Genomic DNA, 24,548 nt, shown 5'->3' on the forward strand with positions numbered 1-24,548 from the left:
CCTGCCTTTCAGAGCTCAAAAACTACTTCCAGCCTTACAGGTTTGCTGCTCTATTTCACACCGAGCCACAGATGGGAGGATTTCTTCAGCACAGAGTACATTGTATCAAGAGCTGCCAGAACCCCTCCAAAAAATAAAATACAACGCCTAGAAAAATACCCCATAAGAAAAACCCATGTGTGGATGATTTTGCAGAGGAGAATTGAAATTAGTTGGTGTAATGGAAATTGATTTTTACAATGAACATGTGTTAGTACTATCTGAAACAGAAATAGAACCAAAACAACACATGCACATACCTGTCAGTTAAGAAGGCACAGATGAGGTTCTTTGCATGCTTAGAGATTTCTACATCATCTGGGAAATGTAATGAGTTCTTGTGATCCATAATTTTACTGTATGTCCCTACTAAGGAGTCTGCATAAAAAGGAGTATCACCTGGAAATAAAATGGTAAACTGGTTGTGATTTTGAATAATGTTGAAGTAGTGTAAGATGAAGACCAAAAAGAGAAGAGGTACAAACTCTACAAGCAATTTTGCCTAAGGCTGTTTTCTAATGAAGGAAACAGAGAATATGCAGGGTACAGAATAATATATACTACTAAAAATGTTCCTGTGACAAAACACCTTCATTACACACTGAATTACACATTACTACCAAAACTTTTGCCCAGTGATTTGTACATTTTACCTGAGTAGTGTCACCATTCTCTAATTTACACAGTGATGACACTGACATGTAACCACCTCTTCATGCTCTGTCATGGGTGTAAGAGACTGAACCTCATTAACAACTTGCAGATGCACATTCCTTGGAAAGCCTCCACCACTGCTCTCCCAAGAGCATTTCAGAGGCAGGCAGGCCAGCCCTGCCCCTGGAGCTGCCTGGGGAGCCTTCAGAGCACGTCAGGCACAGCTAAACCTGCACTCACTAATCTTGCTGACTGTCGAATTGTATCACCTTGGGTGTCCATATTAGTACAGCCAGGGCTGAGATTTAAAAAGCCACGTTTTTCATCCAAAGTTCTGAAGCACAAAATTCAATTAATTTTAGTTTATTTGCTGACATAAACTTGGCAGCAAATTGAATATGAGCCAAAAGTGTGTTTACAGACAGAAGGTCCAGCCATAGCCTGGGCTGCACCGGGCCCAGCACTGCCACTGGGAGAGGGGAAGGGTTGCCCTGCTTTGCTCTGTGCTATGCGGCCTCACCTCCAGCACCTCCTCACCTCCAGAGTTTGGGCGGTATCAAATATTCCAAACCATCTCATAGAATCATAGAGTAAAAAAGGTTGGAAAAGACCTCCAAATGCCCACCTGCCACCACCATTTTTCCACAAACACCTCCAGGGAAAGTGACTCAACCACCTGCCTATGCAATCTCATTGGTGTCTGTTTCATAATAGCAATGTATGTGGGAGTAGATCTGTCTTGAATAGCCTAATTATTTCTAGTTCAGTTACAAGAACCAGAAAAGCTATACAGTTATCTAAGAGAAGCTGCATGTTTCTTCAAACACTGTCAAATGAATCTGACATAAGCCTCAAATACTGTGTTTGCAAACAAAGTCGCTGAAGGGAACCACGTTGGCGCTGTTAGACGGGAAATACAATGCAGATTGGAATACGATGATGAATAACAAATAACCAAAAAAATTACAGGGCACAACTAAGCCCTGTAATTTTCAGTATAAAGGTGAAGCAGATTTCAAAAGCATTTAAAAAAGACTGCGCAGGTAGAAAATCATATTCCCTTCTCAGAGGCAGAAAGAAGCTTGGATTAAAAAAAAAAAAAAAAGAAAAGTAATAACACATGAAGACTTCACAAAAAGCCAATAGATGGAATTCAACAGGAGGAGTACAGTGTTAATCACATGGAGGATTCTGACAAGTCCAGAACTGCAACAGAAACAAAACTGTTATTTCACACCCTTCTGTGTGAAAGTGTGAAAATCACAGAGCTAATGAAAGCAAAGATTCCAGTCTATAATGTAGAGAAAAAAAATGACATTGAGTACTGAAGGAAAAAAAGTTGTAAAAATAGCACAGATTCAAATATTGTAACAAGATAGATAGCCTGTGGTAGGAAAAATGCATGAAATTTATGAAATGTCAGAAATTTTTCAATACACAACTCCAAATTCTAGGAAAAACTATACCAAATATAAGCCCCCTCAGCTTAGCCACTCATACTGAAAGCCTGGAATAACATCAAGATGACGCAGAGAAATGCAGAAGGATTTTTATTCCAAACAAGTAGAGGCTCCTTTATATAATTCAGCTCCTGCAAAAACTGTACCTCTCTACTTTCACTTCAAAAGATGTTTTGGTTACAGTAATAACAAAGGGACCATCCTCTCAGATGCGGTTTAAAAAAAACAAAAACAAAACAAAACAAACAAAAAAAAACCCAACAAGCCCTGAGAAAACATTTGTGGGCATCTATGTCATAGAATCATAAAATTGCTCAGATTGGAAAAGACCTTAAAGATCATCAAGGCCAACCGCAACCCAACCATATTACCCTAACTCTAACAACCCTCTGCTAAATCATGTCCCTGAGTAAATGTCTAATATTTGAATTACTGAAGAAATTCATTTATTGCTAAAATCGTTTATGAGACTATTAATTACAAAATATATATTTTATACATCAAAATGCTTTAATTCCCAAAGACCAGGAGATTTCCATAGCAGCATATATCAAAGAGCATATATCACAGAGGCTGTGGATGCTCCATCCCTGGAGGTGTTCAAGACCAAGTTGGATGCAGCCCTGGGCAACCTGTTCTAGTACCAGATCTTGAGGTTGGTGGTCCTGCCTGTGGCAATGATGTTGGAACTTAATGATCTCTGGAGCCCCTTCCAACCCGAGCCATTCTGTGATTCTATGAAAGCATCGTTCAGGGCTCAGGATGCCAGAAACATCACATCTGCAATATCCCCAAAATATCCCCAAAAGATTTGTACTTTGCATAATTACATGCACAATTCTGTAATTGGGCTGCAATACTGATCTTCTGAGTATTTTAAGTTGCATATGACTCATGTCCTTAACTGATTATATTCTATGTTAGTTGCCATAGCAATCCAGTGTATTTTATTGGAAAATCCTGACACAAGCACAAAAGAAAGAATCAAGCCATACTTCCAGAGACATTTTGACCCATCAGTAACAAATTGCTAGTACTGGAAGAGGAAGAAAAAGAAAACACAAAAACAAACAAAACAAAAGCAGTTCTGTCCTTCCCACTCATTTCCCATCTCTGCATCCCTAACAACTCAATACAGACCTGAAGATGGCATAAGCATTTACTGAGATTGTGAGGTAGGCAATCCGAGATAAAAAATATTCTAAAAATTAGTTTTAAGCTGAACCAAGTCAGAGAACTCCTCACTGTGCAAACACGCAGACAGCATGAGACAGAAAGCCAAGGGAACAGGGATGAAACAACTGCATCAAACAAGAGCCAGGAGCTGTTAGATAATGACGTACAACCAGCCCCTAATAGCACAGCAAAGAGAGGCTCAGCACAGACTAAAACCACAACCTTTTTAGCAGAAGAAATTCTACTTACCAACCAGCATCTCAAAAAGGAAAACTCCTACAGACCACCAGTCACACTCCCGTCCATAATAACCATCACCCCCTTGTGATTTCAGAACTTCAGGGGATATGTAGTCGGGGGTTCCAACAGCCGTGTCACAGCGCACCATACCTGTCTGTGCAACAGCAACAATTCAAAAAGCTCCGTTAAAACTGCTGCTCAGTCCTTACACAAAACTTCAGAAAGCCTATTAGTAGACCAGGAAAAAAAAAAAAGAAAGAAAAATAATAATCCAAAATATTTGGTTTGAGGTACATGTTTGAAAGCTCTGACTTTTATTCCAGAAACAGTCTGAACTGAAGTGGCAAATCCTGTTAACCCACTCTCCCCTTTGGCTACACTAAGCCATTTCTCTTTATAACAGCATTTCAAAAATGTGCACATTTTGTAGTATTACCCTTGGTTTCAGTATGAACAAATATGTGCTGTACTGGATAGTTGCTTATCTCATTGAATTCATAGAAGAGCTTCTGAATAACTTTGATTATTTAAGTCCTGCATAGCACATACATAATATGTGTAATTCAAACAATACACCAAATTATAGGTAAATTCTTATAGGCACACCTTAAGTTGAAAGTAAAAGCTATTTTTAAAGAACAGGGCTTAAGAAAAATAAAGTAAAATATAACTGATTTTTATTAATGTAATGATTCTTTTATTAATCATTTATTAATGGTGTGATTATTTATCCTCTTTGCTTCCCACTCTGCAGGAGCTAAATGATGTAGAAACACTGTCAGATATGCCAGCACGCTGCTTCAAACTTAGAGCCTTGTTGCCTTTAATGAAACTCACTGCATTCATTCCAGAGAGACCAGATGGATGAATGAAATTAAATCCCGGATAAAGCCAAAGAAGTACCAAAAATACACTCATCTGTGACTCTGCCACTCAGCCTAAAGCAATGTCCAAGTTACCTTTGAAAGTTCTCCATGCATTTTCCATCACCTTTGGCTGAATATTAGTACAGAATATTGGTAGGAACAACTGAAATGGAAATTCATATTTAAGGAAATAAAAAGGATCATTTTGCTTTTGGAACTGCATTTACATGTAAAAATTAGACATCCAATTACATTATTCTTTTCACATAGAATACGAACTGCCAAAAACATTTATTTATTCAAAGAGAATATTGGAAGGTCATGAACCGGTACGCTAAAACTAAAGTGATGATTAAATACCGCAGAGACTTAAGCAGTACTGAAAATCTCTTCATTGCAAATGCTTATTTTCTTGTACAATGAAGAAGAAGCTAAAGATGAAGCTGAAACATAAGGGGAGTTTAACTTCTCAGTTACAGCAGTTGAACTTCTGTTTTCTGTTTTCATTAAACAGACTTCAGCAGAAGAGTCCTGAAAGATTTCTCTGAAGACCACAGCTTTAGTCACAAGAGCTGTGTACTTAGACCAGCCTCATCTCCTCACCCAAGCATTTAATAACATTCCATTTCCCACTCCTCTGTAATTAATGCAGCAAAACAAGATCACCTTTTAATATTTCATACATGTTAATGTTTTATGAAGTCTTACGCAAACAAAGCAAAGGTTGTGCCAAAGAAAAGCCAGCCCTACCCAAGTCAGACAGCTGCTACACAGTGACAAGAAACCTTGTCAATTATCTTACGGATGCTGAAGAATTCCAGGTAATAACCCTAATTTTTCAGGCAAGATGTCGAAGGAGAACACAATTAAACAAAAATATTTTTACAGGCAAAAGGACTTTATGTGCTAATGTCAGTTTTCAATGGGCTGTATTTCTCTTAAGCATGCACAGTTCTCCCCACAGAACTCCCTACCTTCTGTCCCAGAAGTAGATCAGAAAATACATTACTGTCTTACTGAACATTCCAACATTCCTGTCATTCTCATTTATGCAATCATACTGTAAAAAACAAAAAACAAAACCTAGGTGTTGCCCTGTGTACATTTTTAAGTACTGGATATTCTTACTACAATAATCCTACAAGCTTCTGTGATCTGGCATCAAAGCCAAGTAAACAGGGAAGTCCCTTGTGTGCTACATGACATCTTGGCATACTGAACATTCTGTGAGATGACTTTTGCATTCTGCACTTCATCAGCTGAAGAGATCTGAAGGGTGCTGTTTTCTCTGGACAAAGTGTCAGTCCTGTCAGCCTCTGATGCCTGAACAGCACACAGTACAGCAGTTCTTTTCTCAGTAGTCTCAGGCTACTCTTTTACCTGAGGCTTTTCTCATCACCTCAGATGATACACCAAGGTGTATCTTGGAACTCCATCTGATGGAAGTTCCTGCAGATACCTGGGAGATTTGAACAACTGCAAAAGAAAAAGGTTGTCAAAGAGACAATATGCATTCATGGCTTAGGAAAATTTGGCTGTGAGGCTACTGCATTTCTCAGCACCTTACAGAACTGTAACATCTCTGAAGGCAAAGCAGTTCTGGTTTCATCCTCTGGAAGAGCTCAGGTACACTTGAATGACTCACTTCTTGGAACAAGGCTAAAAATGAGGCTTTAATTCCCTCATTAATATCTTATCAGCAAACAAGAACTGGAGAGTGCTGGTGCAGACATGTCAGGATAGTGCAGATCAGGTGTTAATGCTACTCTCAGGTTTGACTACCACACTACCAACAACGAACTGAAGTAAGAAGGATTCAGTGCAGTCCTGGAGGAGCATCAAGGAGAAACAGGCATCCTGCTGAGCAGAGGATCAGACCAGATGGCCTCCGACCTCAACCATTCCGAGATTCTGTGAAATAAACTGAGTAAGAAGACGAACATGTTTAATCCTTCAGCTCAGCTATCTGAGGAAATGATCCCAAGTGGTAAATGGCTTCCTTTTGCTCCTATTTCTTTGCAACAGATATCCTTTAAGCCTGTGCTTTCCTGAAAGTTCAGTCTGCAGAAGCCACAGTTACATACAGACCTGACAGCATCCAGCAGTTGATGCCCCTACAACACTCTCAGTACTCAGTCATGCTACTGTCTAGCTTATTACTTAAAGAAAACCTAACAAATAGAGTCTGGTAAAACCTGCATTGGGATTCTTTTTATTAAACCTTTGAGGCCAGCCCCATCCTTTACTCAATTACAGATATTCACCTTGTAATGGATTAAAAAAAAAACAAAAAAACAACAACAAACCATCACAGTCAAGTTAAATAAATGGGCCAGTTCCTTTTATGTTGGAAAACATCACTGAAAGACTAAACAATTCTTTCCACATACTAAGGAGGAATTCTGCTGCAAGTGTCTGGGCTGGCTTGGACAACTTAAGAGAACACTCATTTCAATCCCCCAGCAAGTACTAAAAAAGTTCGTCTTCCAAACTGTGTCTCTCACCAAACTGAAGCAGAGTTCTCCTCAGTCTCGACAGCATGAGGAAGATATGCACAACTACTAAAAGAACTCCAAGTCAGAAAAAAATAAATAAGTGTTGGGTAAGCATACATTTTCTAGAAATCATCTTGCCAACATCAATATTATGTTTACACAGCTGGGATGTGTTCATGTTTTGTAAGAAGTAGCATGAGATTTGGAGACAGTCCAGCACCTCTCAACTTCTAAAGCTTCCTGTATAAAATATTTTTGCCATTCCACAGAGTCTGAGAAACATTTAGAACTTAAAATTTAGTCAATTTAAATTTAACTTCATTAGGAGATCACCCATTTGCTGATGATGCCTCATCTAAACTGGAGCTTGCTATAGCAAGAGATATGCAAGCAATCTCACATTTACAACATGATCGACCACATTTTAAAATTTCATTTTTTTAGAACTGAACAAACAAACAAAGCAGCTTAAGTTCACCACTTCTAGGCTCCCTAAAGTACCACAAGCACTTTTTATAGGAGATCAACATTATGAATTTTTGAAACTTTTCTATTACCTCTTCTGATGAACATAAGATTCCCCTGAGACTCACAGTCTAATTGGTGAAATTATTCACAATAATAATTTAAAGATTAAATTAAGAGATCAAATACACCTTTTCACTTCTCTAGTTAAAGTAAATACTGTCCACTAAAATACAGGCAACTAAATAATGAAAGTGGAAGTAAATATGTATGTCCTTAGAATAACAATATCAGCACAACAGAGATCTCAATAAAAAGCTGCATTTGTTCAGCAGTAATATATTGACATTTGAAAGAAAAGAAAAAAAAAAGAAAAAGCATTTCTAGATAGAAATATATATATTAACTTAATGCAAATGCAAACTAATAGATTAGATAATAGATTGCAGAGATTATACTAAATGCAGCCTAAGTAACGCAGAAATAATTTAACACACTGAAGCAAATAAGCTTAAAAAGGATAAACAAAGAAACTCTTCAAAGGCCTGATAAATGATAACATACAATCATACACAGTTTATGAGAATCTGTTATAATTTCACAAGAAGAATATACTGTGTAAATTGCACAACACTGTTTGTCATGGAAGATTTAAAAGCACAAATTATAGTCTCCTACAGGAACACATGTAGTACATCTGTTAAAAATACAGTAGTTACACTTACGCAACCTCATTAGAAAACTGCATTTGGCTGCACATGATAAAATCTAGACAGTTAAAATATGACATTTTGACTAATAGCTAACAAATTTTAATCTTTAGATCACATACCACTGCTGCCTTATTGTGACCTCAGTTTAATGACCACTAGAGGATGCTATGAGAACAATTAGGAAAAAAAAAACAGGGCCTGTATCTTGCTATAAAATAATATCTTTTATAGAAAACTGTCAGCTTACGAACTGTTCCAAGGTTGCTAATATTGAAACTAGGAGCTGTCTAATAAACTTTTCAGACACTTGGCAAAGAAATGAACCCCAGAAATTCACAAACGCATGCTTTCAAAAGTGACAAAAAATAAATTTATTTCCCCCTTCCATGTGCCAGAACAATTTAGTACAGACGATGTTCAACTATTTAAAGTACTCCTGTATTTAAAGATAGGAGACAAGAAACAGCTTTCCAACTAAGTGGACCATTTGATAAGCATTCCTTTGGGTATTGTAACTCAAGTGAAAATATCCTTAGAATTACAGTCTCATAGATGATAAATTACTCAGTTGCATACTTACTTCATCCATTTTCATGCAAGTGCCAAAATCTGCCAGCTTCAGGTGCCCATGTTTATCTAATAGCATATTGTCAGGCTTCACATCTCTGTGTATCAAGCCCATGGAGTGAATCGCATCAAGAGCAAGAACAACTTCGGCTGTATAGAACTTGGCCCATTTCTCAGGCACATCATAATTGCTCATAAGGTTTACAAGATCTCCTCCTGGCATGTATTCCATTACCATATACAAGTATTTGTCATCTTGAAAGGCACAAAAAAGCTGTGAAATGGAAAAATAAATTAGGAAAAAGAGCAGCTACTTTTCAGAGACATTTAGGAGAAATAATAAAGTACCTGCGGTTTCATTAAACCTGAGTGTACAATTTTTACTGATGTAAAATAACTTTATTTTTTATATTCAAATAATCTACGTTTCTAATTATGGCATAAACCTGAATTTTACTTGAAACTTCAGAAATCCCTACTTTTACAGGAAATGAAAAAGATTTCCTGGTTACATCAGTAGCATGACTATCTACATTGCTGTGTTTCTTGACATAAAAGAGATCTCTACAACTGAAAATGCAAAATATTAAATCTGAGAAAGCAGGCGTCTTCACAGAATCACAGAATCATAGAATTGTAGCGGTTGGAAGGGACCTCCAGAGATCATCAAGTCCAACCCCCCTGCCAAAGCAGGTTCCCTACAGCAGGTGTAGGGATTGTCTTGCAACAATCTTAACATAATTCAATAGTGAATAGTATGTTAGTCTGCTTTTGAGTTTCACATACTATAAATTTAGATATAACATCTCCATATAGATTTATAAAAACGTATGTTAATGCTGACTTTGTCCTAAACTCACAACATACTGAAATGAGAAAAAAATTAAATATGGTTGCAAAATCTGAAGGACTTAACAATGAAATTACAGTTTGATTGATATTGCAGCTGCTATCTTCTTACAGGGATGACAGTAAGTTCAGCTTCTTTAAAATGTACTTTACACTTTGAGGAGAGAGATTTCACAGAATTTCACTCAGCAATGAAATATGGAAGACCACTGAAGGCAGTAAAATTATTACAGAGATAGGACCTTCAGAGTAAAATTTACTGCTCATTGGTGAAAGAAGACTTGTGTTACGAACACACATTACTGCATACACATACATATAACATAGTATTTATTTTGCAAATGGACAGTATATGAAACATAGAACATAAACATCTATTTAATCATTAAAGGCTGAACTAAAATCCAAAATAGTCTCTGTATTCCCACACATAAAGGTGTTTATTTAACACAATGATAAATAGCAATCCTTTATACAGCCTTATAATGCCTTCAGACAGCACTTTCAGTATCAGTCCTCAGGGATTTTATAAAATCAACGTTATCTAGGGCTCTGCTTTCACCTCTTCTTTCACATGAAATAGAAGGAGTAGGGAAGCTGTGCCATTTGTCCCAGTTTCTACTCAGAACAGGACTGACGTTTTCATAAAACCAGCTCCAATCCCCCTGGACCAAAGTATTTATATACATCACACCCATACTCTTCACCGCAGAAGGCACAAATTGCAACCACATTTTGATTCATTTAACATGGACAGCCTGATCTAGTGCCTGGTTTAGTGTGTGGCAACTGCCCATGGCAGGGGGATTGAAACTAGATGATCTGTGCAGTCCCTTCCAACCCAAGCCATTCTGATTCTATGATTCTATCACCTTCTATATACACATATATATTTATATCATGCCTGCTACACTATCCCTTGATAACTGTCATACATCTATTTTCAGTTGCACGTTTAGTTGAATTGTAAAAACTACAAATACTTCCAGATGTTTGTCAAAAAACTGCATCAGTAAATTAGTCTATTTTGTTAAGTATTTCTACTGAATACAAGTAAGAACACAGAATGTGCTCACAAGAACAGAACATCTACATGAAAAAAGTTATGAAACACTTCTTGCATATATAAGGAATATTATGGAAAAAACATGGAAAGCCTAAAGCATAACTTTACTTTCCAAAACTACAGGAGCACAGCAATGTATCAGAGAGGGTTTAAATGTTTTAATTATTTAACAAACTAAAATGGTAACATTTTTTCACTAAATATATGCTTTCACTATTTAATTAATTGGTGTAACTTTATTAATTGGTGTAATTTACCAAATATAACAAATTGCAGTATTTAGCACTAATCCTTCCCAAACGGATAATCCAATTTACAAACGTGATAACAAATACCATGAGATGGATGCAAGCAATGATTTTTAAGAACAGTTGAGAAAGTCAACTCTCCATCAGCTGGGGATATTACTTCTGAGCTGAGATGCAGTAACAGATCACTGAATAGAAGATGGTTTCAAGCAAAGCACTGATAACAGTGCTTTGTCTTGTAGGAGACCTGGACTATGCACTCCTTCATCTACAATACTGCAGACAGAAAGCCACTAACAACTTGAAGCATTCATAATACTGAATTCTAGTGATCAAGTGACCATATCATCAGGAAAGACTGGAAATAAAGCTGACATTTGTTTCTACATTCATATGCAGAATTCTTCCTAGCTGGAAAGTTATCTTACCTCCCCATTATTCCAAATAGAATCACCGAATCATTTGATTTGGAAGGGACCCTTAAAGGTCATCCAGTGCAACTCTCCTGTAATCAGCAGGGACATCTACGCTAGATCATGTTTCTCAGAGCGCCTTCCAGCCTGACCTTGAATGCTTCCAGGGTAGGAGCATCCACCACATCTCTGGGCAATTAGTGCCTGTGCTTCAGCATCCTTATGGTTACTTCTGTACTTCAGAATTGTAATTCCATGGTACGATGTATTTGTAGTGACCAAAATGCAAGTTAATCTGCCTTCTAACATAACCAAACACAGAAAACTCATTGAAATTTCTGTAAACATACATCTTAAAGAAATTACGATCTGAATTTAAACCCATTATTTGAGCTTAGTTGTAAATTCAAGTCTAGGAAAGGTTTATGCCTTTATTACTATCATTATTTTACTGTCACGCATCTTCCTTACCTGAACCACCCATGGACTATTGGCAAAGGCCATGATATCTCTTTCTTCCCAGAAAAAGGCTGAATCTGATCTCTTGATCATTTCAAATTTACTAAGCAGCTTCATTGCATAAACCTTCTGTGTCATTTTATGGCGAACCTAGTGGTTGAAAAGAAGCAACAAACTTTAAGATGTCTTACAAAAAAACAGCAATAATGTGTACCAACATATCACATTTCTCCTATCTGCAAACTACTTGCTGGGATGCAAGGTCTTCACATCTTCACACATTCATATTAAGAACTTGAGATTTTCCAAACCTGAGAAGAAAAACCTGAGAGCTGCTCCAAAACACATAGCAGTGGTGGGATATGGATACCAAGTGAAGATATGCCACAGCTCAGCCAACTGCTGCAGCTGCTGCTTAACCTCAGAGGAGCACTCTATGGAGGACACAGGAAGGACGCGCCACAGAGCCACAGACACTTTCGTAGGCAGATGTTTCACTGAAGGTGAACCAATGTATGACTGTATGTTTTTTGTCATTATGGCTACAACCATAAAAACGAGGGCTGTCTTTAGTAGCCTGCTTACTCAAATTGAAACTGATACAAAAAATCTTCAGAATCAGAAACATACACCTTCCTATTAAGAGCAGGTCTGCTCTTTGCATTTTCTGATTGAATATACCAACTTCAAGTCACTCAATACTAGAAAACCAACATAATAATAATTATGTTTATAGTAGAAAATGAAAATGTTTTTCGGTGCTCCATTCAGAAGTTTCATCATGTAAGAAGAAATAACTCTTTTGGAAAATTGCATCTGAATATGGACATGAAATGGAATCTTAAAACACAGGCAGTAATGTTAACAAAGCACTAAATTGATACTACATACAAAGCAATTACTATTTTAACATTGTTGAGCGTTCCTGGCATAAATCAAGGTGAGGACCACTCATCTATGAGGTGTCTGAGTCTGCAGGAAAAAAAAGACATTAGCTCCTCCTTAAGTTTTTGCATGTTTTCAACTTCTGAAAAATCAATTAATGTGTTTGACATCAAAATCAAAAGGTTAAGATCTTCTGCTGCATTTTCCAACCTAAGGTTCAGTGAGATAAATCGTAACCTCCAAACTGTTGCTTCGGCACAATGTCCAACTCAACTGTGTTACATGTAACAATGTTTATTAGGCTCTTTTTTTCCTGCATAGATCCAAGCATTTCAATTCATTATATCTGCAGCACAGAGCTTCACAGAAGCACCTATGTGGTTTAACACCATGGGAGCAATAGCCTCCTGCTCCTGGGGAGCTGTAAACATTCATGCTGCTGCTTGAGTCAACAGGAGTGATTTGTACAAACAAAAGAAACAAAGGTTAAAAAAAAAAAAGTCTCAGAAGGAGTGAAGACATGGATAGAAATAAGATTATCCGTCAGGCTGTTCCCAATCTACTGCTTCCAAATTTGGAGCTTTTTCCTCTCAAGATACAGGTTAAGACTTTAAAATTTTACTCTTAGCACCCTGTATAGTTTAACACTGGCCAACAGCTTTTTCTGTATAACTAGATCAGAAAGCTTCCAACCAAACCTCAAGACAGCAGCACACTACCTACGTGCTCCAAGCACATTGACAACTTGACAGTAAAGGTGTCTTGAAAGAAGATTTTGAAAACGACCTCCCTGCCATTTTCTAATCCTGGACAAATTTATTTACAAAGAATTGGTAGTACACCACAAACTGTGCTCCGTATCATAGGGCTTTGGTAATCCTGTTCAGAAACAGAAGAAACACAAAGACAAGCAACCTCAACGAAAACATTCTTTAATTGCAAAAGCATTTTCTGTGAATCTGCACACACTTCTCTACTGCCTTTTAGTAGTTTATGGTTCCTAACCATTGTGCAGTCTTGCCTGGGTGTGGTTAGTAAAGCTGCCTTCATTTACAAGAATAATTATCTCCAATTGCTCAGAAAAAAATCTCCAAAATTCAGCACAGCCTGAAGAAAGCACGTGCATGGGAGGAACAAAAGAAACTGGTCTTCTCTGTCCTCCTCCACCTTGTGTACACCTCTCCAAGGAAGTACCATCAGGTTATTCTTTGCCTGAATTGTTTCTTGAAAATTTTACCATGGGTTGTTCTGGCTGACTGTGCCCTGGGCACGCCTGGAAGGTGAACAGCCCCACCAGTGATAGGAGTTCTTGTATCAGCTGATACACAGCCCCTGAAGATGCTGGCCACTCGGTTCTTTCTCCAAAAGCTATACTTGTACATACACATATTGGCTCAAATAACAGATTATTCATGTATTAAACTGTCACGATGCTTTAGTTTCTTCCAAGTGGTTAAATGAACTGCCAAATTTAAACTGTAGCTCACCAGAGTAACTCTTAAAATAGGTAGGAAAATCCCTTCATGCCATCAGCATAAAGTAACACGGCCTTGTTTAACTTATGAAAATGCATTAAGAAATAAGAATTTCCTTCTGCTTTGTTTCACTAGGGACAGACAAAACCATTTCTAGCTAAGACTTTCAGAAAACCAGTGTGCAGAAAATACATTCATAATTTCTACTGCATTCACATCGGATGATAATCTGCAGGCTAAAAAAAAACCTACACAAAAAAACCATCAGATCACATACACAGTACTGACAATGGTACCAAATTTTTATCATGGAAGGAAATGAAAATCCTAGGATAGAGTTGTGGAATGAACTCTCAGGCTCTGAAACAAACACAGATATCCTAAATCATTTCTTAGAGCCATAGGAAGCGACAGATAAGGTACGAAAAACCTGCGGGTAGCAGAGCACGACTGCTTTAACTGCACTACTACATCAGCAGCGGCTGGGGAACAAAACCTCACATACGAAGCATTTCCTGGAATAAAACCAAAGCAGCACCTGGCTGTGTGTGCTATGACAGTCACTGGTTTCCAACGCCGAGAAATCCCACTGTATACAGACTGTCACCCAGCCCAACTTTAACTACCCAAATAGAAGGTGCTGGCTAGCCTTCAGTTCCAGCATTCAACCATGTCAGTCTGCTGTCACTGCTGTTACAGGGCTGTGGAACAAGACCTGAGCAAAGGAAACAGTAAGTAGTTTCAGTTTCAAACCAAGAGGATTTTTCCTAAAGTAAAAGCAGAAGAGGCACTCGGGATGTGCTTTCATTAATTAATGCTTCTGCATAAACCAGAAGCAACATATATAGCACCATAATTCAATTTTTAAGTCTGCTCTAGACACCAAGCCCTTTTATTCATGCCACTACGTAAGAGAAGTGATCTGGCTGCAGACAGGAAATTCTTAGCAAAGGAGAAGGCAAGCATAGAATTTAATGCTTCTGAGTTTTTAAAATGCCATACTGGAGCTAAAAACTAGGGGAAAAAAAACAAGAAGGAAGTCATAACTGAGTATTCTACACTATATATTAGCATGCTCATTCTTTTGTCTTGTTGTGTTTAAATATTACAAATACTTAATAAAGGATTGTGCTACATAAACCTATTCACAATGGCACATGCTGATAACATGATATTCATGAATTTTACTCATGTAGTCAAACATATTTTATTTATGGTCCTTTCTGTGTTTAGCCCCCAGTGAAGCAGATTTCTATTCTGATCACAGAACGTGTTGAAAAATATTTTGATTACTGCAAATCTATCATCTGCAACTGTGGTGTTAACATTACAAATGGAGTAGAAATAGATATAGCATAACTCAATAGCTTGAACTTGTATCATACCTTGTGAGGCAAAAAATCTAGGTATGTATGCTCTCATCACCAGCTAATATTAGTTCAGATCAACAGTGGTATTTATTAACCCATTGGTTTTTAGCTGTAAGACATTACAGCACCATTGTTTCTACTTATACTTGTTACATTCCAGAAAGAGAACGTGCTCTCAAGCTGGCATAAAGCACAGAAGAGCTTTATATGAACAGAAATTTTGGTCCAGTGTTACTCATTTTTAGCTTTTTTATTCTAGGGGCCAACTTAAAGTAAACAGAATTAAAAGCAAATCCCTCTGACCAAGTTGCTGCGCATTTCAACATTCCATTGTAATGATTAACCACATGAGAACTGAAGATTGTCTTCAGATTACGCCAGGTAACTGGCTGCAGGACTCACTGCTGTGAACAATCACCTCTGCCTTACAACTTTACAAAGGTATGTGTGACACGGTGCAGTAACAGAAAAAAAATATACAGTTTTCATTCCAAACCATAAGAAATTAAGAATTTCTATTTAAAACTAAATGTTATCAAGCAAATTAAAAAAAAACAACAACAATAATTTGAAAAAACAAAAACAAAAACAAAAAAAAAAAAAAAAAAAAAATCCCCCAAAACCCGTAAGTGCTCACAAATTCACAAATATATATAAGAAATCCAAAAAGAAAAAGCTAACTTCTGTTATTGGCATTCTCCATTTCTCATTTCCCTCCCTCCCCAGTAGATGGGAGAGGAACTCCAGTCCTTACAATATGATTCTTTTTTTCTGATTTCTGCTCAAGCACATGGTAAAGGAACATCTCAAAAGCATCTCTAATAGATGCTCTCTCTAGTAGATGCTATACGTGGAAAAATATAATGAAAAAGGTCTAATAAAATAGCTTAAATGAAACATTTGATAATTGCTGTAAAGACAGAGAGGCCTAAGAGCAGACTGCTTTGTTACAAAGCTCCCTGCAGCCACTTTTTCTCAAGTACACAGGGTTCTGCTGACAGTTTTGTTTTTCTTTTTAATCTCTTGCCAGCAAAGATATAAAAGCAATACACCCATTAATTCTTTAAAGTCTTGATTGAAAACATCATCTCTGGAAATATCCCTCTTTATCTCCCATGAATTCTTCTGGATAGAAACAAAGAGCAGCTGACCAAGGAAGAAACAGGGAAGAGGGAGATACATTCCCATGTTACCACACTGGGATGAAGATAGATTAAAAACTAAAATACATTTATAAAACCTCTGATTGAATTTTGTTAACTGCCACATATGAATCAAATCTAAATTTGCATTTATCCATGAGGCACAGAAATAGTGTTAGGCTAACTACAGCCTTCCCTTACTCCAATTTTCATTTTACCTTGAAAAACACAGCCAGGAAGAGTAAGCAAAGAAAAGTTTTACCTTTTTACACTGTATTAAGTGGCAACCAGGGATCCACTACTTAATTCATCTAATACATCAACACTTTTGCAACTATTCTGAGACAAAAATATTGCCTTATGGTACAGAACGATCAAAACTACGTCTGTCTATGGTAGCAACTTTCATCAGGTCACTGCTGCAAGGTACACGAGAAATAAATAATAACTACACAAAAAAGCTTAAAAGCCTGCTTTTTTCTCCCCCCCATTTCCATCCACTCTCACCAATGCTAGTAGAGAACATACAAATAATTTTATAGATGAGTAATAAATTTATGGCAATTACACATGGTGCACATCGTACAAGCTCTTCAGATACAAGAACTTGCAACATTCCCCAACAAAGCACTGCTCTCCACAAACGTTGCATGATTTGGCAGTATGATTTTCCCTGCTTCCTAGCACAAAGCCAGCACTCAGCAGTAAAATGTCAGAGACATGCCAAAAAACCTCTGCAAATGAACATTTTAGTTACCTCGTGGCAGCAAGTTAACCAGCTTCAATTCCTGCAAATTAGCAGGAAGAGTAAAACAACAGTTTTTTCTGCACGATTAGCTTGTTCTTTAATTGAATGATTTCATACATTCTTATATTTTAATGCTCGTGCCCACAAAAAAAAAAAAAAAAAAAAAAAGTTGTTTTGAACTACCTGTTCCATTTTGCTGAATGCATGGTAAAATATTTTCCAAATCCTTTCCATCCAATCTATTACGTTTTAAACTTACTTATTGCTTACTATGCACAGAAATGACTCAGGATACAACAAAAACGTTTTCAACTTTAACATTCTCTGTAAGAATGCATTTTTAGATCTAAAGCATGTAAGAGTGAAAAGAGTTTTACACAAATCATCCCTTTCTTACCAGCTGCACTTCTCCAAAAGCCCCTCTTCCAATCACCTTAACAACATCATAGTCTTCAGCTTTCATTTGTAAAGCTCGTATTTTTTCCACAATCTTCTCATCTAAAAGAAAAGAAACAAAAGATGTGATAATGCACGTATTAACAAAATACACTCATTTTCTGTAATACCTGCCACCCAGAGTCAAAAAAGGCATTTTTATCTAATGTTTATAGCCTTCCTGGAAACCTTTGAAATCTGTAGTCACCACAAAAAAAAGTCCCTTTCAATATTATTTGGCAAACAATAAACGGTGACAATTGAAATTTCTTTCAGATTTTGCCAGTTCTCATTCTACACCCCCTATTATCAGGAACAGCTTCCAGAAAGACCCTGGTAATGACAAGAACCAGAGATAACGTGAATTTTCAGACATCCATTCATTGACATTCACTGTGCTGCCACAATCAATTGACGCTCGATCAACAACACAGGGGAGTGAAGTGTCAGCTGCATTCATAAGCACTGCAGGTGCAACCTGCTCCTGCACAGCTGGAGGGTTCAACAACAGTCAAATCATGAGGAACACAACTCAACCTTCACATTCAACTCCAGGCTGCATCACGCACGGATTTCAGATCTATGTATTATTCCATACGACATTAAAATTCACTTTCAGTGTGGTGATGCACCTTCTGGCCATCTTGAAGTGCTTTCTGTAGTGTTCACTGCTGGCGTAGTTTTATACTTTTAAAATTAGATCTACAGTATTATGTTCAAGGATCCTATGGTGCAATTTTCTTCAGATGAGCTCTCCCCTTTTTTTTTTTTTTTTTTTTTTTTTTTTGAGGGAGGGTGGCAGTTAAAGGAATCTGCAAAGAAAGCCAGTGAAATTCTGACCCTCGACAAATTCCAAGAACGTGCAAGGTCCAAGACTTTAATTTCGTAAATGCGGCATGCTAGTGAATGCATTCCTGGCTAAACACATTTTAAAAATCTATTCTTATTGCAAGAACAAACAATAATGGAAGCAGTGAATGGAATCCACAATACTAGAGGCAATCTGTCTTGGAGTGACAAGTCTTGATGCTTCCCCCCCAAATATTTATAGCAAGAACATAAGAGAAAGAAGGTTGGCTTGATCAAGACCCCTACCAGCAGAAAACATTAAATTGTATGAAGAGCTGCAGACTCTTACATTCAGAGAGCAGTAGATGCACATATTGTGAGATTCCTGCTTAGGGTCAATAACTATGGAATTTGATCCTAAGAAAGGAATTAAAAGGGACTTCAGACTTAATGGGGGAAGAAGGCATGAGAGAAACAATTAATTCTGTATGACTTTAAGATGAGATTGTCAGTGGGAAGTTAATGATAATGAATATCTGGTAAATAGCTTAACCATTTCTACATACTCTCGAAGGGCATCCTGGAAGGATACAAACAATCCAGGAGACTCCCAACCATCAAGATGATTTATTTTAATCCAAACAAGCAACTAATCCAGCTGGGGAGACACTCAAATATGTTGCTCATGAACAATGAAGAATTGGTGAGGGATGACAAAAATCAATGTCAGCCTTGGCTGAAGCAAGTGCAAGTCGGTGGAATTTAAGATCCTGAGAAAACTGAGGAGGGCAATGAGCAGACCCTATACTTCAGGAGAACAGACTACAGTTTGTTCAGGGGGTTTACAGGCAGGATCCTGTGGGAAGTTGCTGTGGAGGGTAGAAGAGTGGGTTGATCTTTGAAGATGACGTGTTCAGAGCATAAGAACAGTCTGTTCTAGTTAGCTAGAAATCAAGCAGGCATGGCAGAGAGCCAGACAGGCTGAATGGGTAACCCCTGCCTCAACTCAAGCACAAAAAGCAAAGGTTTGAAATGCACAAACAGGACTAGGCTACCCAGTATCCAGCAAGAATGTCCCAGATATGCAAGGGCAGAACTGAGAAAGGAAAGATGTGAGTTGAAATTAACCAGTTATGAAGGGGAATAAGCTTTAATACAGTAATAAAACAAAGAACAAGGCAAACGTGGGCCCACTGCTCTCAAGAGCACAGTGGATTTAATGGTAAAGATTACAGAGATCAAGGTACAGAGATCATGTCTTTTTTACTTCTGACTTTATTGATAAGGCTCGTAGGCCACCCAGCTCCCTGAAGCAGAATGTGGGACAGCAAAGCAAGCAGAGAACTTGACACATCCTCTGTGCTGGGACCAGAGAGGATACATTTGAGGGTGCTGAAGGAGCCAATCAACACTGTTAGCCAGCTGCTTGCCTTCTCTGAAAGGTCACTGTAACTGGGGAAGACTCCTGATGACTAGGTAAAGGTCAAGCATCACGTCTGTCTTGAAATCAGAGCAATAAGGACAATCCAGAAAACTACAGGCTGGAATCACAGTCTAACCTCATTCCCCCAAGAGAATGGAGCAAATCCTTCTGGAAGTCACTTTCCAAGAACATGATGGATAAGAAAGAACAGGAATGGTCAAGATGGATCTACTAAGAATTAACCATGTTTGATCAATATTATTGCTTTCCATGATAAGAAGGAAGAGCAGTACACATTTCCTTCTCTTGATTTGGCATGGCTTTCAACACAACAACTCAGTGAACCTTTGTAGCCAAACTGGGGTGACATGAGAATGCATGGAGAAATAACAAGATGGGTGGAAATACAACACAGGTCAGTTGTTCACCAATCCAACCGGTTGCCAGTTACAAATGGCACAACTTCAGGATTGATATCAATGACTATGGTTTTACTAATGGCTCAGAAGATATTATCAGTTTCCTCTTTGCACATTCATTGATAAGATGGTAGGGAGCACTTGAAATATGGGAGGGCAGAGCTGTTCATAAGAGGGTACTGGAAAGGCTGAAACCACACAAAGATCAACAAAGCCAAATTCAGGGCCTTACATCTGGGATAGAACCATACAGTAAGTAGTATGTGCTCAAAGCCACCAACCAGAAAATACCTTAAGAAAGAGGACCTGAGAGCTCTAATGGACAACAAGATGAACACATAAACAAGCATTAAACCTCTGCAATGACTGCATCCCAGGCTGTTTTAGTAAACACATAGCCAGTAGGTCAAGTGCTATGACTATTCTCCTCTTTGTTACTTATGAAACCACATCTGGAATGTTGTATCTAGTTTTGGGTTCCTCAGTGCAACAAAAATCCTAAAATACTCCTTGGCTGATGGAAGGCCACCAAGATGCTGGCAGGTGGAACCACACAACGTACTCTGAGATGATGAGAGAGTAGGGAAAGAATCCCCAGAAAGAGAGTGGTCACCACAGGCACAGACTGTCCAGTGGAGCTGCAGAAACTCCATCCTTGGAAATTGTAAAATTATTCAACAGCACAAGGCCCTGAACAACCCGATTTAACACCTGAAGTGCCTTTGAGAAAAGAGTTGGACCAGTCGACCTCAAGAGGTCCTTCCCAATATAAAGTACTGTAAGATCCCAGGATTCTGCCAGCTTTCATTGCCACTAGTATTGTGGAACATACATCAGCAACTGAAAAATTCTTCTTCTGGGAAAAAGAGTAGGTACCAGGGGATAGAGAAGATAAATAATATTAAAAAACCTTCAGAATAATCAGGAAAAGAATCTGTCTGTAGAGCTGTAAGGATAAAGGCAATTAAAAATGTAGAACTTGAGAAATGTGCTACATTTTGTGTACCAATAAGACTGTGAAGAAATCCAGACTTGAACAGGAAAAGAAGTTGAGAGAATGCTTTCTACAGCAGATCACAAAAGCTTAGACAGGAAGCATGGGACAGCAACAGTGATTCTCTCATACCAAGTTTATTATTTTGTTCATAATGTGAACAAATTTTGCAATTTATGAAGACTGTGCTTAGAAACTTGCTTAAATACAAATCAAAAGCTTTGGCACAAGATAAGGAGGATCAATGCAAATTTACAGGAAGCAGCAGTACAGGAGTATCAGCATATTTCAATTCAAAGTGAATGTGCTGTTCTCCGATATCTTTGAACACAGAACGTCACATCTCATAAGGGAAAGAAACCACATGAATTTATTTTCAGATGTTTCTGTGATGTTTCAAGTGTTTTGAGATGTGTGAAATGGCACAGATTTAAATACATAAGGGTAAGGTGCAGTCCTACATAGCTCCATTATCGGTCAGAACCTCAGGAAATTGCACTCAAAATATAATGCAAACACGAACAATTCTAATACAGTCCCAGAGAAATTCTTGAAACATCAGATATTGTAGCCAAGCATGTATTATGTATATTAAATATACATTATCTATAAGTATATATAACGTATGTATATGTAAACAAATGAGATGGCAACTAGGAATTAATACTTTTATCATTGCTGTCTACTGTAAAGATAGTCCACTAAGATTTAATGATCTTAAAAAAATAAAAACCATTAATAACAAAAATCTACAAAGATATTGTAGGGTAGTTACAGAGGTGAACTTTCTATTTTCTCATAAAGTTTAACAGATAGGGAACAAATAAAGCATTGGAACTAATTTGAAGCAAAAAACAGGCTGCAAGAAGGCAAGTTCAGAAAAAATCCTGAAGCAATGTCATGTTTGCAGCACGCTGAATCATGATTTTGTTCAGGTATCACATAACATGACCTAACTCAAGGTATGGGAGACCTTTCCAACACTATACTTTTGCTGTTGGATTGAATTTTCAGGTTACATGAATCTCAGTTTGCGCGCACAGATACCAGAGAGTGTATGCTACACTTTCATGAATTTCCAACAACAGAAACCCAGCAGAAGAAAAATACCAAGTTAAAATGAAGACACTAAGATGGACTGACTGCCTAGCCTCAGAATATAACTGAATCATATAAATTCTTGTGACATTTGAGATAAAATTCCTAAAATATGAAAACATCACCACCTATTCTTTTTTAACAAAGAAAGGAATGCTAGATAGCAGAAGTGTTTCAAGACAGCTTTTGATTTACTACTTTAAAATGGCACTATAACCTTTAAACAAATGAAGCTTAACTTTCTGAAAGGGCAGAGCGCCTGGATCAGTCACTGACAGCTGGCTGCAAGAATGCAGCTGAAGGTTACTAGTGAAAATGGAATAAATTCCTAACTAGAAGCACAAAGTGGGGTGGCAGGGCAAGCTTTCCCTACCTTAAAAAAAAAAAAAAAAGTACTATATCCAGGTATAATATGTATCAGAGAGTTCTAGAGCATGTATATAGGAGAAAGAGGAAAGAATGCAATGGAGTGAAATTTGACTATGTCTGATCTGTAAGAATAATTCAGCGAGTGCTATGGAGCACATTAAGTCAGAAGTTGCTGCCCTGGGCAAAAGTCTGTCTGGAAGTTAAACTGAAGCACAGCCAGGAAATGCTTCAATCTCACATCCTCCCAAAGACACAAAAAAAGCACAAAGAAAAACTAAGATAGCTATGCATTGATGTGTGTGGAGAAGGCAAGGTGCGGGGCAGCAGTATAAATTAGGACTCATGGCTTCAGACGGGCAAACATCTCCTTCAGAGTAAATGAAGGGAGATGCAAGATTTCGTCTACCAAAGACAAAGTGAGCAAGATATACAGAAAGAGAAAACAGCAGTCTGACTTGCTGTCCTCCAACTTGCTGAGGGGATACCCCCAACTTAATGAAACCTTGAAAATACAACTGAGTTGCTCTGTATATACACTGAATACCCAACTGGAAAAGTGTTTAGTACTGCTGACATACATATTTCACAGCCCAGAGGAGGGCAACAAAAACAATTAAAGGGAAGAAGCTCCTCTCCTTTGAAAACAGGGTAAGAGACCTGGGGTTGTTTAGCCTGGAAAAAAGACGACTGTGGAGATCTTATAGCAGCCTTTCAATACATAAAGGGAAAACATAAGAAACATGGATAAAGACTTTTTACCAAGGCCTGTAGTGAAAGGACAAAGGGTAAGGGCTTAAAACTGAACAACAATAGATTTAGATTAGCCGTAAGGAAGAAACTTATGATGAGGGTGGTGACACCAAAATAGGTCCAGAGAACTTGTGGGTGCCCCCATCAATGGCAGTGTTCAAAATCAGGGTAGACATGGCACATTAGTGGAAGCTGCCCCTGCTTAACAGAATGACAGCATTAAAAATCAAACTGAAGCCAAACCTGCTCTGATGACTGCAATGACCTGTCAAGTATTGGCCTTAAAGAAGCCAAAGGAAAATAAAAGAGCAAATTAGCTCATTAACTCAAAGTAAGATCTAAATTTCTAAGATGTCACTTGGTATGGAACATTCCACCTGTGTCACTGGCAGGAAGTATGGAAGACAGAAAATTACAATCAAAGGCAGTAATACCCTGATGTGTTTTTGTTTGTAACCATGTAGTACTCTCAAGTGACATTACAGAATGTAAGGGAAGGAACTAGAAATGTTAATTTTGCAAGAAGTTCATCTTAATGAATACAACTACTATGTAAGCACTGTTTGCTTGGAAAGGAAAATGGTAATAGCAACTTTCCAGGAAGTCTCTTCAGGTGTTCAGCTCCTGCTGAACAAGCAGACAAGCGACACGTCTGCAGCAGATGTTCCTTCTATTGTAAAGATGCTTTTGCCATTACAGCTTGGAAGTTCACCATTCTCCCAAATATTAGCAAGTCACTGAGATGATGGAGGTCTTCAATTTTTGAGCAATGCTGGAGAATGCACAGGAAATCAGTGATCAGTTTATGTAGCCAAGGCTTCTGGACTGTATCAGGCCTATTGATGGAGTCGTTCCCTGTGTAGCTTGGTCTTCCTTGAAAACAGTTCTTCATTCACTTCTATTCTTGACAGTAGATTATCAATGACTAAATAGTTTTTGTT

General features: G+C 37.8%; 1 protein-coding gene across 1 annotated transcript in view; it reads right to left on the reverse strand.

The window, feature by feature from the left end:
• Nucleotides 1–24,548, reverse strand: part of ROCK2 (Rho associated coiled-coil containing protein kinase 2) — a gene marked incomplete at its 3' end in the record, with an annotated part of 90,442 nt that overhangs the window by 25,250 nt on the left and 40,644 nt on the right. Inside the window, exons 3-7 of the mRNA XM_079532561.1 lie at nucleotides 17,728–17,828; nucleotides 11,723–11,860; nucleotides 8,689–8,949; nucleotides 3,579–3,723; nucleotides 300–438 (exon numbers count right to left, since the gene is read on the reverse strand). Of these exons, the coding sequence (XP_079388687.1) occupies nucleotides 300–438; nucleotides 3,579–3,723; nucleotides 8,689–8,949; nucleotides 11,723–11,860; nucleotides 17,728–17,828 (784 nt within the window). The remainder of the gene's footprint in view (nucleotides 1–299; nucleotides 439–3,578; nucleotides 3,724–8,688; nucleotides 8,950–11,722; nucleotides 11,861–17,727; nucleotides 17,829–24,548) is intronic.

The sequence above is a fragment of the Tetrao urogallus genome, assembly GCF_951394365.1.
Source record: "Tetrao urogallus genome assembly, chromosome: 2".
Taxonomy (NCBI): Eukaryota; Metazoa; Chordata; class Aves; order Galliformes; family Phasianidae; genus Tetrao; species Tetrao urogallus.